At 31.8% G+C, this 16118-nt stretch overlaps 1 protein-coding gene across 4 annotated transcripts in view; it reads right to left on the reverse strand.

Annotated features, from left to right (window-relative positions):
• Positions 1-16118, reverse strand: part of LOC114328457 (voltage-dependent calcium channel subunit alpha-2/delta-3) — a 68877-nt gene that overhangs the window by 29337 nt on the left and 23422 nt on the right. For 3 of the 4 annotated variants that reach the window (XM_028277316.2, XM_028277313.2, XM_028277315.2), the window contains exons 6-15: positions 13201-13332; positions 12729-12988; positions 10843-10972; positions 9299-9481; positions 8307-8584; positions 7653-7736; positions 6180-6236; positions 2710-2790; positions 2583-2657; positions 1263-1439 (exon numbers count right to left, since the gene is read on the reverse strand). In XM_028277316.2, coding sequence (XP_028133117.1) covers positions 1263-1439; positions 2583-2657; positions 2710-2790; positions 6180-6236; positions 7653-7736; positions 8307-8584; positions 9299-9481; positions 10843-10972; positions 12729-12988; positions 13201-13332 — 1457 coding nt within the window. The remainder of the gene's footprint in view (positions 1-1262; positions 1440-2582; positions 2658-2709; positions 2791-6179; positions 6237-7652; positions 7737-8306; positions 8585-9298; positions 9482-10842; positions 10973-12728; positions 12989-13200; positions 13333-16118) is intronic. The other variant, XM_028277314.2, reaches the window with a different exon arrangement.

Consider the following 16118-nt stretch of genomic DNA (forward strand, 5'->3'; position numbering starts at 1 on the left):
AATGACTAACTGAGTTATAGAACTGTTCAATACAAAAAATATAAGCAAATATGGTGTGGATATAAACAAGCTCTCTCCGTTTCGACAAATGATTTGACTAACCTTTTGTTTCTTCACTTCTTCTTTTCCCAGATTGCGTCGTCCTTGATTCTTCCACACGTACTCTTTGGATGTTGCGAAAAGGTCCCTCTCGTCCAAACTGCTTCAAAAACAAACAAAACCAGGACTCGCTCGAATTCTCTACTCAGTTTTGTCCTTGTTCGATATCTTGTGCAAATAGATACCAATCAGCTACTCGTTCTAGACAGAACAAAGGAATCTTCCTCGGACACAGGAAAATTTACTTCTCAACCGGTCAACGATTTAGTTTCAACTTGATTCTGCTCGCAAAAGCCGATTTCACCACTTTACACTGACTTCTCACTTTCCAAAAACTGGACTGCTCTCTCCCGATACTAATCACACAGTGACCATCTTTTCTCTCTCAAATTCAGACTCCACATTCTCATCCCTTCCATCGATCTTTCTCTACCAATCAAAAACAACCTCTCTACCCAAAACATCCATACTTTCCTTTCCTAAGAAAACCAACTTAATTTGTATCCAACTTTCCATTTTGTTAAATTTCTAAGAGACATCAAATTAATATCGTTTTTTCAAAAAACTAAACAAAAAGCCTTACATTCTAAACTCAATAAAATTTGTTTACCGTTTAAACCTTCTACAAATTATTTACAAAAATCCTATTGATGTTCACAAAACGAAATAACATGCACTTTCCAATATTTTCGAACCATTGTCTGTAAATCCTTTCAAAAAACCCATTAACGAAAACCACATTAACGATTTCACCTTCCCCGAAAAAGCACTGTTTATTAACTAAATTAGACTCTATACAATTTTTCTCCGATATAAATTTATTTTTTGAATTTTTCCAAAAAACAATTCTACAACAAGATATTAATCCATCATTAATTGTTAACAATTTCAACGTAAATATCGACAACAATTCAATAACGGAATAAAAGTGAGTCCAAAGTGTCATCAAGCATTGCTTGTTTATTGAATAGAAGAATAAAGAAGATAAGAAACGTTTGTTTTTTACTTCATTTATAAAAAATATATGTGTCTACTGGTTGGACGTACATATTTAAGTTCCTACCTAATGCAATAAATAATTTACATTAAATTAAGTTAATGGCTCTCTTTTCGTTTTGATCAGTGTATTTAGACAACAGAAAATGTTTTCTATTAAAACTTACCATGTCGTCCAAATGACTTTTCACATCCAAAGTAATATTTCCGGTATTTTGCATTACAACGTGCCTTCTAAAATCACGAATTTTATCGCTAAAATTTCTAGCGTCAGAGTCATCATTTATAATTTCAATTTCAATCATATCGACTCTGTTGTAGGCCGGTTTCAATATTCCTTGATACTAAAAAGAAAATAATATACATATAAAATTATCAATTAATAAACTAAAAATGCATATTTGACTCAGCATATTATGGAGTATTCGCAAATAGTCCATAATATTTGGTTATTTTTTTTTTAATATTACGAATGCACCATATAAGTAAATATGTTACCAAAAGATTAAATTATAGTAAGCGCCATATATTCTTCTTTAGCGCAAAAACAGACGAAACGCTTTACAGCGCTAATCTGTGGATCCACAAAGTGGCTTAAACAGGCGATTTTGTAACCCCAATGATTTTGTAATGGACGCCACTATCTTTAGATTATAAGCTTTCATTTTCTACCTGGTATAATGACGGAGGAGTTATATTCGCGGCCGGACGGACAGACAGCCTAGGTCAAATTTATCACCTTTAGTACCATCATTGGACTGTAAGCGTTCATTTGATACCTCATATGTCATTCTACCTGTATAATGACGGAGAAGTTGAGTTTACAAACAGACAGATAAACGGACGGACGTACGACGTACAGACGGACGTGGATAATTCAAAGTTTTCACATTTTTTTTAAATTAGGTTCAATTTAAACGTTTTTATAAAATTATTCTATTATCTTGTAGGTTCATTTAACATTGATTGCAATTATGAAAGAAATAAAGAAAAAAGTATGGCAACACTGTGACGCACAACCATAAGATTCAGCTGTAGGCTACATAGGGTGCACTAAGATACAAGCTGTCCCAGTGGTTTAACGTTCCTCACTACGCTCAAGAGTGCTGGACCTCGATTTTTGACCCTTCGCTTCGTTATCGATCATTCGCTATCTGTACACTGTACAAATACGAAGCGAATACGTTCGATAACGAAGCGAAGGGTCAAAAATCGAGGTCCTGGTGCGAAGCCGCGGCAAAGCGAGTGAAAGGTAGGGGTATTCAACACGCTGTATCTCTGGTAATTTTTTACTCCGATCAATCTGAAATTTTCAGAGAGTATTCTTGAAATGATACACTTTTATTTAAAACAATAATAAAATTAAATTTTCAAACCATACCCCCCCCCCCCTTAATTAAAATTATTATGAAGCTATTTTCTTAAGGGCTCCATTGTAGGCACATTTCCCCTACTGAGAAAGGAAAAAATCATAAGCAGCTACTTACCACCGGCCTAAGATCTGGATGCGTTAACACGTAACCATTATTGGTTACGATAAAGGCATAACCATTCACCCCGAGCTACAAAAAAATATTGTTAAAGATGTTTATACACATAATAAAAATTACTTACCCTGTATGGAATCATAAGTCTCTGGATGTATTCAATGGGAATATCCGTACCAGCCACTCCCAATAAGTTCGCAACTCTTTCCTGTAAAATAAATTTTTTGAAATATTTGAAAATATTTTTGGTATAAATCTAGTCTAATGGGCTATTCCTATTCTATAGTATCTAGCTTGAATTTAAATGTAGATTAAATAATACTTCTAAGTTATTTAGCACATCAAAACAAATCTAAGGATTTTACGAAATAATATATTTTTGTTTAATTAAAATAGATATTATTGTAAATACAAATGTAACTAGAGAAATATATTATATTATAAATATATTTATACCTATTTATAATATCCATGTAGAGGGATTCCATCCCCTCTACAAGAAGGGATGGAACTAGAGAGTGATATATTGCATTATAACCCTATTACTATGAAATATTTTTATGGATCATCTAGATTCTAGAAACAAAGATTTTGAAACACCCCATATTCAAGCATTTTTTATACAGGGTGATTCATTAGTAGGGTAAAGCTCAATAGATCCGCTATAGTAATAGATAGCAATAAAAGTTAATAACAAAAATTTTAGCCACCTTTGAGCTTCACATTACAAAATTAGTTAGAATGGTACAGGGTGTTCGATAACACAGTGGCAGACCTAACTTAAGTTTTTTTAAATGGAACACCCTATATTTTATTTTATATTCGAAATACTGTTAACTTCTCCATCACAAAAATATAAAGGTTTGTAACGTTATACAGGATATTTACAAAGTTATAACCAATTTTGTATGAAAATCGTAACAAGTTCAACTCCCTGTATAAATAAAAATAAGCACAACAGCAATGGTTTATTAATGCCATATTTTTTTATTTATTGTCAAAACTTTTAAGAATTATTGATATTGCTCATTTTCTTTATATCAAATACAGGGTGAGTCAAAACGCAAGTACATTATTTTCTCAGTAATGTTAAATGTAACATCCTGTATTTTATATCATTATTGAAAAGTAACATTAACGTACTTTAATTTTTATATAACATTCCCTATGCCCAAATTTATTAGTTTTCGAGATATTTTCATTTTTCAGAGCAAATTATTTTAGGTGTTTAAATTTATCTAAATTTTAAGTAAGCCATGACTGAATTGACAATTGAAGATTAAGATTACCGATTATCAATCCGGTAATCAATGTAACACTGTAGCAAATAAAGAAATAAAAATAATTTATTAGTAATACATTTTACAAACAAAAACACAACCACTACATGCAACATTTTTGAAACAATTAAAAACTATCTTTTTATGTAAATGCAACAAATAAACAAAGAAAATTAGTAATAAATTTTACAAAAAAACACACAAACACAAAATACAATATTTTGTAAAGACAATTAAACACTACTTTTGTATGTAAATGTAACAATGTAACAAATAAAGAACGAAACATAATTTATCAGTAATACATTTTGCAAAAAATATGTTTGAAAAAATTAGAAGCTAATTTTAATAAAATATTTTTAATATTTAATTACATAAGGTGTTCAAAATTATCTCCTAACACATTTATGTACGCCTAAAAACGATCATTGAATGAGCTACTTACTTTACGCAGCATTTGTAAATTAACACATCGAAATACACTTTGTATTATATTTTTCATCTCACCCTTGTTGTAGGAGGTTCTTTATAAACTTCATTATTATTAACGTAACCCCAAAAAAATCAGTCCAGTTTATTTAATTCTGGTGATTTGGGTGGCCACGCTACTGGTCCATTGAAAAATGAAAATATCTCGAAAACTAATAAATTTAGACATAGGGAATGTTATCTAAAAATTAAAGTACGGTAATGGTACTTTTCAATAGTGATATAAAATACAGGGTGTTCCATTTAAAATTACTGAGAAAATAATGTACTTGCGTTTTGACTCACCCTGTATTTTATATAAAGAAAATTAGCAATATCCACCATTCTTGAAAATTTTGACAATACGTTAAAAAATATGGCATTAATAAACCATTGTTGTTTTGCTTATTTTTATTTATACATGGAGTTGAACTTGTTACGATTTTCATATAAAATTGGTTATAACTTTGTAAATACCCTGTATAACATAACAAACCTTTATATTTTTGTGATGGAGAAGTTAACAGAATTTCGAATTTAACATAAAATATAGGGTGTTCCATTAAAAAAAACATAAGTTTGGTCTGCCACTGTGTTGTAGAACACCCTGTAACATTCTAACTAATTTTGTAATGTGAAGCTCAAAGGTGGCTAAAATTTTTGTTATTAACTTTTATTGCTATCTATTACTATAGCGGAGCTATTGAGCTTTACCCTACTAATCAATCACCCTGTAGAATGGACAGCTTTTGTCTCAAGTTGGTGTGTCTGTGTTTATACAAAGTATATTTGTGTTTTTAAGTTTATTAATTTCCATAAATTCTAATAAAGAAAGCTTAAAGCCTTTATTTTGAATATGATTTGAAACTGTTCATTAAAAGAATGATTATGATCTAGAAGGTGATGAAATGCATAGGTAGAATCTGTTTTTCTATTGTTGGACGCCCTTTTGTGTTATGCTATTCGTTTGTCAAAGGTTCTACCAGTTTGACCGATGAAGGTTTTGGACAGTTACCACATGTCAATTTGTAAACACCACTTTGTAATTATAGAAAAGCCGAAAGGGAAAGCAATTACAGAGTGGTGTCTACAAACTAACTTGTGGTGACTGTCCAAATACTTACATATGCACTATCAATACTTACTTACAGAACACAAAAATGCTTTCAACAATAGAAAACAGATTCTACATACGCACTTCACCTTCTAGATCATAATCATTCTTTTAATGAACAGTTTCAAATTCTTCATACTCAAAATAAAGCCCTTAAGCAATCTTCATCGGAATCTCTGGAAATGAATAAATTGAATAATACAGATATAATTCTGAGTAGCCAAGTTGAGACAAAAAGCTCCCAACTCCTCAATCTATTCAATTAGAGACTTTAAAATGCAGCATCACATAATAAAATAAATCACTTGAAAAGGCACTCTGCTGAAACGGTTATAGTGACATTAATTTGTAATAAATTTTGTGGAAGTACTTATTGAAAACAAAAATTGACAGTGTTTTATTGTTAGCTTTTAAATATTATTTCGTAAAATTATAAACATCCTAATAAATCTTGGTTGTCAACATATATTTAATTGATATAATTCTTGATGATAACATTTTGCTAAATTAGTAACAATGGGACAAAAAATTAGCTAGTCAATCTAGTAAATCACACACTTTCAAGCATTACCTAATATATTCTAATACAACACACACATTGGTTTTATACGTATACAGTTCTATGTGGTCTAAAAATTAGCTGGTTATATATCCTAAGACGGCTGTACTGCTCTAAAATTGATCTAAAAAGTAATTAAATTCTTTTTCTAAATTTTTACAACTCGGTGTATGTACCTCTCGCGTCACCTCGATCCATATGGCTTCGTTGATTTGGATATTTTCGGTTATATTCTGTAGACATATACATGTAGGTAGTCGATAAATTTTTAATGGTTGCATACAGTGAACTATTTAGTGCAATGCGTTCGATTTTACTAAAACCGTCGATATTGGAGTAATTCATATTATGTTAATATTTTTTTAAGTGAAGTAAGATATAGACGTACTCGCAATCATTTATTGTTTTACTCCGACGCGACGGCCGGTTTCGCTCTCTAAAATTTGCAGAGCATCATCAGGTCAACGGTTACAAATAAACTAAATGATGCCAATACAAGGAGTGATTTCTTAAGTTTTCACTAACATGATTTATTGCTCAATTATGCTAATAAAGAATTGATTGGATAGGCGGACAATACTGCATATATTAACAAGTATATGGGCAAGTTCTTGAGGGTAAAGAGAAAAGTGGCGAAAGACAGTCAACAAATCCGTGTTTGATACTTTGTTTGTATGATGGAATAAAAAATGAGATGTAGGTAATCAATTTAATTTTTAATATGTAAAGGTTTTATTTATATTTATTAAAATTTTTTATTTATTTATATGTGTTAATTATTGTAAGACTGATAACGTTTGGATCAAAAGAGTTAATAACTGAATTTGATTTTTTTATATTAATAACTTTTGGATCAAAAGAGTTTTGCATAATTTGCAAACGCGGACCCGGAAGAAGTAGACACTCATGGCTTCAAAACTTACGTCAATGGTTTGGACTAACATCGATCGAGTTATTCAGAAACGCTGCAAAGAAAATTAAAATTGCTATGATGGTAGTCAACGTCCGCAACGGACAAGGCACATGAAGAAGATAATTTGTTAATAGCAAATTATGCAAAAATACAAAGATTGCGCTGGGTAGATCAACTTATAAGAATGTATAATGACAGAACACCAAGTAGGACGCCTAGTGGAACTAGGGTGGAACGTCGGACAGTGGGAAGACCAAGGAAGAGGTGGATAAACGAAGTCAGATCTGATACTAAAAGGATATTGGAGGGAGGATAACTGGAGGAGAGTATGTAGGGACAGAGATACTTGGAGGCAGATGATGGGGGAGGCCAGAGAGCCGACTTGATCTGTGGTGCTATAGGAGAGAGTGTGTGACAGAGAAATATGTAGGTAAAGAAGGTGACTGGGAATGTTCTTTCCAAGCTATCGGGGAAAGTCAGTGCTAATTTGCTTCTTAGAGCATTTGTAACACAGCTTTGCGTCCTAGAAATCCATATGTCTATTATTGATTAAATATTTTTTTGTACCGACTTGGTAGTAATACTGGACTTTAACGTATTGCACTAAAATAATCCACCTAATGTAAGAGAATAAAACAGACCGTGCTAAAAATTTATATACAAAGTCATATCTTTTAATGTAAATTTTTAATGCTTCTGTCTTTTAGCAGAGTCATTTTTTAATACAAATATTTACCTGTCGAGGTTTTTTATCGTATACTGGTAGTGAAACTGACGTCATGAGATGGTAGACTTGAGTATCGCCATAATTATCTTGATGCTAAAAATGAAATATAGTCTCTGAATAACACGTACCCAAATAACAATAACAAAACAAAAAATATGACAATTCCAAATAAAAAATATATAAATCAGAAGTAGAAGCAATGTTACAATATTCTTTCTTCACGGCATTCAACAGTCCGTCAGTAGAGGACCGAACGCGCATCGATAACAAAGCAATCCCAATAAGTTCCACTTTCACTCCGAGGGATCCAAGAAGGGCCGCCGAGAGTGTATTTAAGAAGAAAGCCGAGGACCGTAAAATCAGACGAATTTAGTCGGAACCTGCCGGGGTGAAGGAACTCTGTATTGAAGAGATGCTTCGCCGGTAACCGCCTTGAGCGGTTGCTGCCATCTCCGATCCGGAGTTGTTGTATGGGTAGCTGTGTGTCGATGTTTTGATTGTGAGAATAACGGATTAAGGTATAATCAATGACTACGAGTCTGTATGTAATTATTTAGATAATAATTCTGTATAGATGAAATACAGAAATTACACGAAATAAAAGAATAAACGTTGGATCTAAAAATGTTATATTGATAATTTTCATATTTAATAGGTACGTACCAATTTCTGCTGATGTACAAATGTTCTATCGAGGTGGGCTGCAGAAAGCAAATGCTTTAGCTTCCTATATCCCATGAACCGTTCTCTTTGCCTATTTCTTTCTCGATTAACCCAAAGCCAATTCGTTAGTTTTGGGTCAGTGACGTCAGCGTAGACAGGACTCCAGGTGGGATTGGGTTTTTGTGTCGGATTTAGAACCATTGGTCGTGCCATTACTGGGATATAGTTGAGTACTTCTTCTCGTACTTCAGCATAGGTACTTAGATGCACGTAATAACCTGTAATCAATATATTGTTTGTTGAAATTAGTTACAAAATAGCAAAATATGACAGAGACTTAAAAATTACTCCTAATCATTCCTATCTGCATTTTTTCATGCATTCAATTTTCTCCATCTTTGAATATCTCAGATGTTATTTGGTCGTTTCTTGAACTTTGGTTATTTTGTAGGCTTTCGATAATATTTTTAACTTCTTCCCTAGTGAGATGCATCTCGTCGATATGATTTGGATTTACCATGTACCTACTTGAAGATTCTTCCTTGTCAACTAAGTTTACTTCCAGATTTTCTTCTCCATTCAGTAAATATTCGCAATACCCCTTCCATTTATTTAAAATGTCTTTTTCCATTAAAATTCATTAGAGTTTTTCCATTTTAGTCACTCATAAATAGAGGTGTAACACAATATCCTTTCTTCTCATATTTTGCCCCTCGATGCAGATTTATATCTTTATTTTTGTAATTTTTCTCAACTGCGTCAAAGAGTTTTTCATTATATCTTCTCTTCGTTTCTCTTATATTTTTTAATTTTTTTTTTTTTTTTTCATTGGTTAATGTAAGTACTCACTTTCAGCATCTTTTGATCCTAATTTAAGTATTTTTACTATTTAAGATATATGTATGTACCTAAATTATATTAAAAGACTGTTTTAAATTTATGCACTTTTCTAATAGTAAAACCTTTGTAAAACTGATGAAAACACTTCTTACCTTGATTTGCGCAGGCCATCCATTTGACTTCCCTAACATCTGAGACTTCCCTTCCTATGAGATATGTAAAAACTCTAACATTCATAAATGGTAAATTTTCCCAATTATATTTCTCAAAAATTTCTTTGTAGTTATACTGGACGCCATCTGTGACAAGCATTATGGCTTGATTACATCTAGCGCCTAAAATCAAGAATTCCGTGAAGAAGTTATATAACAGAAAGGTGAAAAATGTTAAGACAAAGAAAAATGTGTAAGACAATGCAAATAATATTATAGTAGTAGTAAAATTTGTCTACCAAAGAAAACCTGTACACTACAAAAGATACAATAGGAGGAATTAGGTAAGTGACAAGGAAATACTGAATAGATGGAAAGAATACTTCGAAGAGTTTCTACAGGAAATACCCACAACATAATATGAAGAAGAAGAACTGAGGGAAAATATCGATTAAGAATGAATAGAGGAAGTACTGCCTAATGAAAAAGAAATAAAAGAAATAGTAGATAAACTAAAGTAAAATGAGAGCCCAGGAAAGGATGAAGTATTATATGAACTCAGAAAAACAAATAATAGAGTTAAAATAAATGGAAAAAGAAACGCGACAAGGGAACCCACTGTCATCATTGTTGTTCAGTATCCCTCTTAAAATTGTTGTCAAAGAAGTCCGAATCAATAGGACAGGACTTGTACATCAACGAAAGCACCAATGGTCAGCATTCGCTGATGACATAGTACTGATAGTCAGAGGTAAACAAGAATTATTAAAAGAAATACTAAAAAGACTGAAAGAGAAAGCGAGAAAGAAAGGCATATACATAAACGAAGAAAGGGGCAAATATATGGAATGGACAGAACGAGAATACATACAAGGACAATACCTGACAATAATTCCAAAAATTCCAATACCTAAAAGCGACATTCACCAGGAGACCAAATGTGAAAGAATAAATCCAAGCGAGAATTATTGCTAGTAATCGTTGTATCGTTGTTCTAAAGAAATTATTAAGAAGTAAAAACATATCTAGAAGGACAAAGATAAGAATATATACGACAATGCTAAAACCTATAGCATTATACGCCAGTGAAACATGAACGATGAACAAATAAAAAAAAGTCCTCAGAAAAATATCTGGAGGAAAGCTATGGAATGGAATGTGGATTCTTCTTCTTCTTATGCAATCTACTAATGGATGTTCGCGATCACATTTGACCATTTTTTTTTCTATTCCTTGCAGTGTGTATTAGGTCTCCTATGCTTCTTAGCCCTGTCCATTGTTTGACATTACGGAGCCATGCCATTTTCTTCCTTCTCAGTCCACTTCTTCCTCCGATCTTACTTTTAATTAAGGATTCCAGAAAGAAGGAGAAAAGTAGGACGAAAACCAGGTAGAACAATGTTGTTGAAAAAGACATAACGAACTTAAAATCACAAATTGGAAAAATAAAGCAACAAATAGAGAAGAAGGGAAAATAATAGTAAATCAAGACATAACCTGAAGAGCTAAATTATATGCATAATATTTGTCCTAACTATACTTACTCTTTTTATTTAGTCTATATTCTTCAAGTAATTCGAAAGCTGTCACTAAAGCCAAAGAAAAGTTTGCAATCTGTTCTGTTTTAAAATTGGTCATACTTTCCTTGAGCACCCGTACATTCGCTAAATTTGCCTACAAAAAAGCAAGCTATAATTTATTAAATTAAAATTACTTTACTTTATATTTTAAAACCGAATTCATTTTGAAACAATCAAAATATACAGCATTTAAAATTACGCCAGACTGCCCAGATAGCATGCGTAAACTTGTGGCAAGTTTGATTCTTCTTTGATTTTTCCTTGCTGCGTCAAATATGACGAGGCAAGTTTGTGACAAGTTTGCTGCAATATTGTTATGACAAAGATGATTATTCAAGTTTGTATCAATTTTGCTTCAAGCTTAGCTTTGCACAGCCCGCTTCGATTCGGTTTTCGTTCGGCGCCCCGACTGATGTCCCTCCCACGACAACGAAAGTGTTGCCACCCGGAGGGAAATTTCTGTGTTAGCGAGAATTTTCAACATACAGTTGAAAAAGTTATCTCAAAAGGGAATTTTTGCTCCAGTTCAAATTGGACAATATTTAAAAAAAAATCAAAATATTTGAAAATAATTCAAAATATTTTCGCAGACTTTGTAAATAGGAGAATTTTTTCATAAAAGTGAGAATTTTTAAGGTAAGTTGAGGGAAAAAGCTTACTTGATGCTACGCGTAAGCGGTGATAGTTTGTTGTTGTGGTTATGTTGATATTTTTCTTCAAGTTCTTTACAACTTAAATTTTCCGTACAATTCTCCGAGACTATTACCTTAATTATTATTATTACTAAGCTGAAGCCTATTTTCTTCATTGTTAATAGACCAAACTGCATGACAGATTAGTACCTATACTTATTTTGCTGTGGTCAACTCTGGTAGCATTGAGGTAGAGGTAAGTCTTTTTATGTTTTTTGTAGCTTCTAACTGTACTCACATACTATTTAAAATAAATTATATATTATAAAATAGATATAATAAATAAATTTTAGGTTTTATTGTAAAATTGTTACTTTAACACCTTTGTACCTCTTTTAATAACATAGATTAATTCTGTTCACACAGCAAGAGTTTTTAACAATTTCTATTTGTTTCATAGCTGATAGACAAAACCAAGCATCGGAATCTGAAGCTAGGGTGTTTAATGTAAGTTCCAATGAATAATTTTATACAATAGATTGTATTTTAGTCAAGTGATTAATAAATAGTTATATAAAATGGTATTGTATTTTTTATTCACATTGTTTTATTCAAATTGTGGCTAGTATCTCAAAACAAACCCTAAGCAAGTTTGTATCAAGCTTGAAAAAACAAACTTCATGCAACAAAACAAAAACAAACCTTCAGAAAGTTTGTTATATCAAGTTTGTATCAAGTTTGAAAAAACAAACTTCATGCAAGTTTGTCACACACCAACTAGCAAGTTTGATTTAATCTTGCTGCAAGTTTGCAAAGTTGCCATGGCAAACCTGCAGCAAGCTTTCATGTTTGATGTATCAAACTTGTTGCAAGTTTGAAACAAGTTTATATTGTTATCTGGGTGGAGACTAATTCTAAAACGTTCGTGTTTATTATACATTTTCAGTTAACCGAGGGTTTTCTGGAAGGAATAGAATAAATTTAATACAAGTAAACAAATGTTTGCTTCGCCTTAAAAAAAGGGCCAAACTTGCTGTCGGCGAAGTCGACGCTTTCGGATGGCAGGACTGGCTTGGGAACGTCACAATATTTTAAGGTAATATTACCATGAATTTAAAAAATAATTAAACTACTTTAAAAATTTTCTTAAATTTATAAAAGAACTTTGTAATAGCGGTTGCAAGCTTTGAAGTCACTCATGAACCAAAACATTCATACCTGAACAAGCTGTCCCTCGAAGCATTCAACTAATGGTTCAGTGGTATTACTAAAAGTATAGATATTCACATAATCATTGTTTCCAAGAGTGTCCAGGACATTATGCACAACATGTCGTGCAATTTCTCTTCTCATTCCAGTCATAGATCCAGATCTATCCACTAAAATGACTACATCTTTTGGGGATGATGCTGCTTCAATATACCACGATCTTGTACGACAGTCAAAGAGATCTATCGGTTCTTGAGACCAAATCATTGCTACAAAATGAATAAAATTAAATAAAATAAAACAATATTTTAGCTACGTTCATGTATCAAATATATGCACATAATATTTTTGCATGAAGTTTAATAAGTTTTTAATTTTTAATATCTACTGCGAATTTATCTTCAAAGAAGTCTTAGATGAAGATGCAGGCATTAAAATCGCCGGAATTAATGTCAACAATCTCAAATTATTATAAGCTTACCAGGATATTGTCTCATAAATCCAGTAGAGCTTCCAAAATACTGCCACGATAAAGTTGGATCTACTTCATAGTTAGATTTAAATGTTTTATCCAATTCTTCTGACCATTTAATACCAGCAATCACTTCTTTGGCTAAAATAAAATTCTAATTTATGTCCTCTTCGTTAATAAATTATAAATACTTTTCAATTATTATGAAAACAGTTAACAAAATTTTAATTTACAAAACATAAATATTTAACATAAAAATACCAGGTATATACCAAGTATCAGGTTAATATCAAAAACTTCTCTATGTAATCTATTATACCTGAGTTCATTTCCATTCTTTTCTTCATCTCTATGTTATTTATTATATCTCTTCTTGTTACTCTGCAGGTTCTCCTTAGGTATTCTATCTCTGTTTATTTTATTTTTTTTTGTTTTCTTATTGATTTTTCAATTTTCACCCCCCTAATACACGGTACTTTTTGTCATGGTCCTGTCGCCAGGGGGGGTACAACGGCCTCCTTAATTCAGATGGACTTACCCAAGTTTTTTTATGTATTTTGACCCGTAGAACACGAATTTTTTGGGTAACAGTTGATCCCGATGTCGATAAGATTGTTATAAACAAAGAACTTGAGGAATTACATAACAGCAATTGTTCGCAAAACAAAACTTTTTTTGGTATATTTTGGGTGATTCTCAGTAAAAAATGTCTGTACAAGTTTTTTCGTAGGATGCATAGTTTTCGAGATAAACGCGGTTGAACTTTCAAAAAATCGAAAAAGTGCAATTTTTGAACCCGAATAACTTTTGATCAAAAAATAAAATACCAATTCTTCTTACTGCATTTGAAAGTTCAAGTCAAACTCTATCGGTTTTAATTATTTGCATTGTTAAAAATTTATTTTTTTATTGTTAAACAAAGCTATAAACACATAGTGTTTCCCGTGCCCAATGCATGCGTTTTAATGTACGTAATCTACGTAGAAATTGTCTGTATGCCCGCCTACGCGTTCGATTTCAAATGAGAAATGCATTGGAAACATCATTCAAGCACTATGTGTTTATAGCTTTGTTTAACAATAAAAAAATTAATTTTTAGCAATGAAAATAATTAAAACCGATACAATTTGACTTGAACTTTCAAATGCGGTAAGCAGAATTGCTATTTTATTTTTCAATCAAAAGTTATTCGGGTTCAAAAATTGCATTTTTCGATTTTTTGAAAATTCAACCGCGTTTATGTCGAAAACTATGCATCCTACGAAAAACTTGTAAAAACATTTTTTGCTTAGAATGACCCAAAAAATACAAAAAAATGTTTTGTTTTGCGAAAAATCGCTGTTATGTGATTCCTCAAGTTCTTTGTTTATAACAATCTTATCGACATCCGGATCAACTGTTACCCAAAAAATTCGTGTTCTACGGGTCACAATACATAAAAAGAACTTGGGAAAGTCCATCTGAATTAACGAGGCCGTTGTACCCCCACTGGCGACAGGACTATAATATGTATATTCTCTTTTTGTTTTTATACTGATATTTTTATCACACAGTACCGGGTTCAATTTTCGTATGCAATCTCTTGTTTGTTGTTCTGAAGCTATTTCCTTGTGACATTTTTGTAATCAACTATTCTAAATGGAAAATAAGCCACAATTTAACTAAAAAATTTTGATTTTATTAACGTTTCCACGTCCAAATCGGATGTCGCTGTCAAAATACAAAATATTTTTTGTCCTAGTCTATTTTTTATATATCTTCTTCAGTTGTTCCTTTGTTTGATATTATGAAACCTAAATACTTGTACTTGTGTGTTCCTTTGATTTGTTTTCCTTCGTATATTTTCAGTTGTTTTATTTATGTATTCTTCTTTGTTAGGTATTCAGTTTTTTTAGGTTTATTTTCATCCCATTCTTTGTATATTCCTGTTCCAACTTTCTCTTCATAAAGCTAAAGTCATCTTCGTCTTGTGCTATCAGTATTTGGTCGTCAGCAAAACTTAGAGTAGGTATATACACTGGGGTGCAAAATTAACCGGACACTTAAAAATGGGTCATTTTTTGATGTCTCGAATTTCCTAAACTTGTTGACCAATTTAAGTGATTTTTTAATATGTTATAGCCTTATTCTTTATCAATATCGCTGTAATAATATTGTTGTTAAAGAGGTAAATTTTCATTGCATACCGGGTGTACCAATGAAACTGTGTTTTTTTCTTAAACTTCGCATCGCCCTGTGGAATATTCTAGCATTTATAAAATACTCAAATTAAAACCCAACTGTAGCCTTATGTTTTCTTAACATTCTGTTTTTTGACTCATTCGCTTAAGTAGGACCATAATAAAGTTAGAAAATTTAACAACTAGCCACCTTCTTTATTAATACAGGGTGTTTCTAAATAAGTGCTACAAACTTTAAGGGGTAATTCTACATGAAAAAATAATGACAGTTTGCTTTATAAACCTATGTCCGCTTCATATCTGAGATAGAGGGTGTTGAAATTTTTCTTACAAACTGACGATTTATTTATTGCTTAAAAACCAGTTGAGATATGCAAATAAAATTTCGTGGGTGTTAAGACGTAGTTATTGTACATTTTTTGACATTCAATTAAGTTAATATTCACCATTGGCGCGCATACGTTTAATATAAGCCCTCTTATTACCCGTATGAGCGCCAATGGTGAATATTAAATTCTTAATTGTATGTCAAAAAATGTGCAATAACTATTTCTTAAAACCCACCAAATTTCATTTGCATACTTCAACCGGTTTTAAAGCAATAAATAAATCGTCAGTTTGTAAGAAAACTTTCAACACCCCCTATCTTGGAAACGAAACATTTGCAGACATATCGTTGATAAAGCAAACCGTCATTATTTTTTCATGCAGAATGACCCCTTAAAGTTTGCCAATTATTATTTAAAA

Source organism: Diabrotica virgifera, chromosome 7, assembly GCF_917563875.1.
Source record: "Diabrotica virgifera virgifera chromosome 7, PGI_DIABVI_V3a".
Taxonomy (NCBI): Eukaryota; Metazoa; Arthropoda; class Insecta; order Coleoptera; family Chrysomelidae; genus Diabrotica; species Diabrotica virgifera.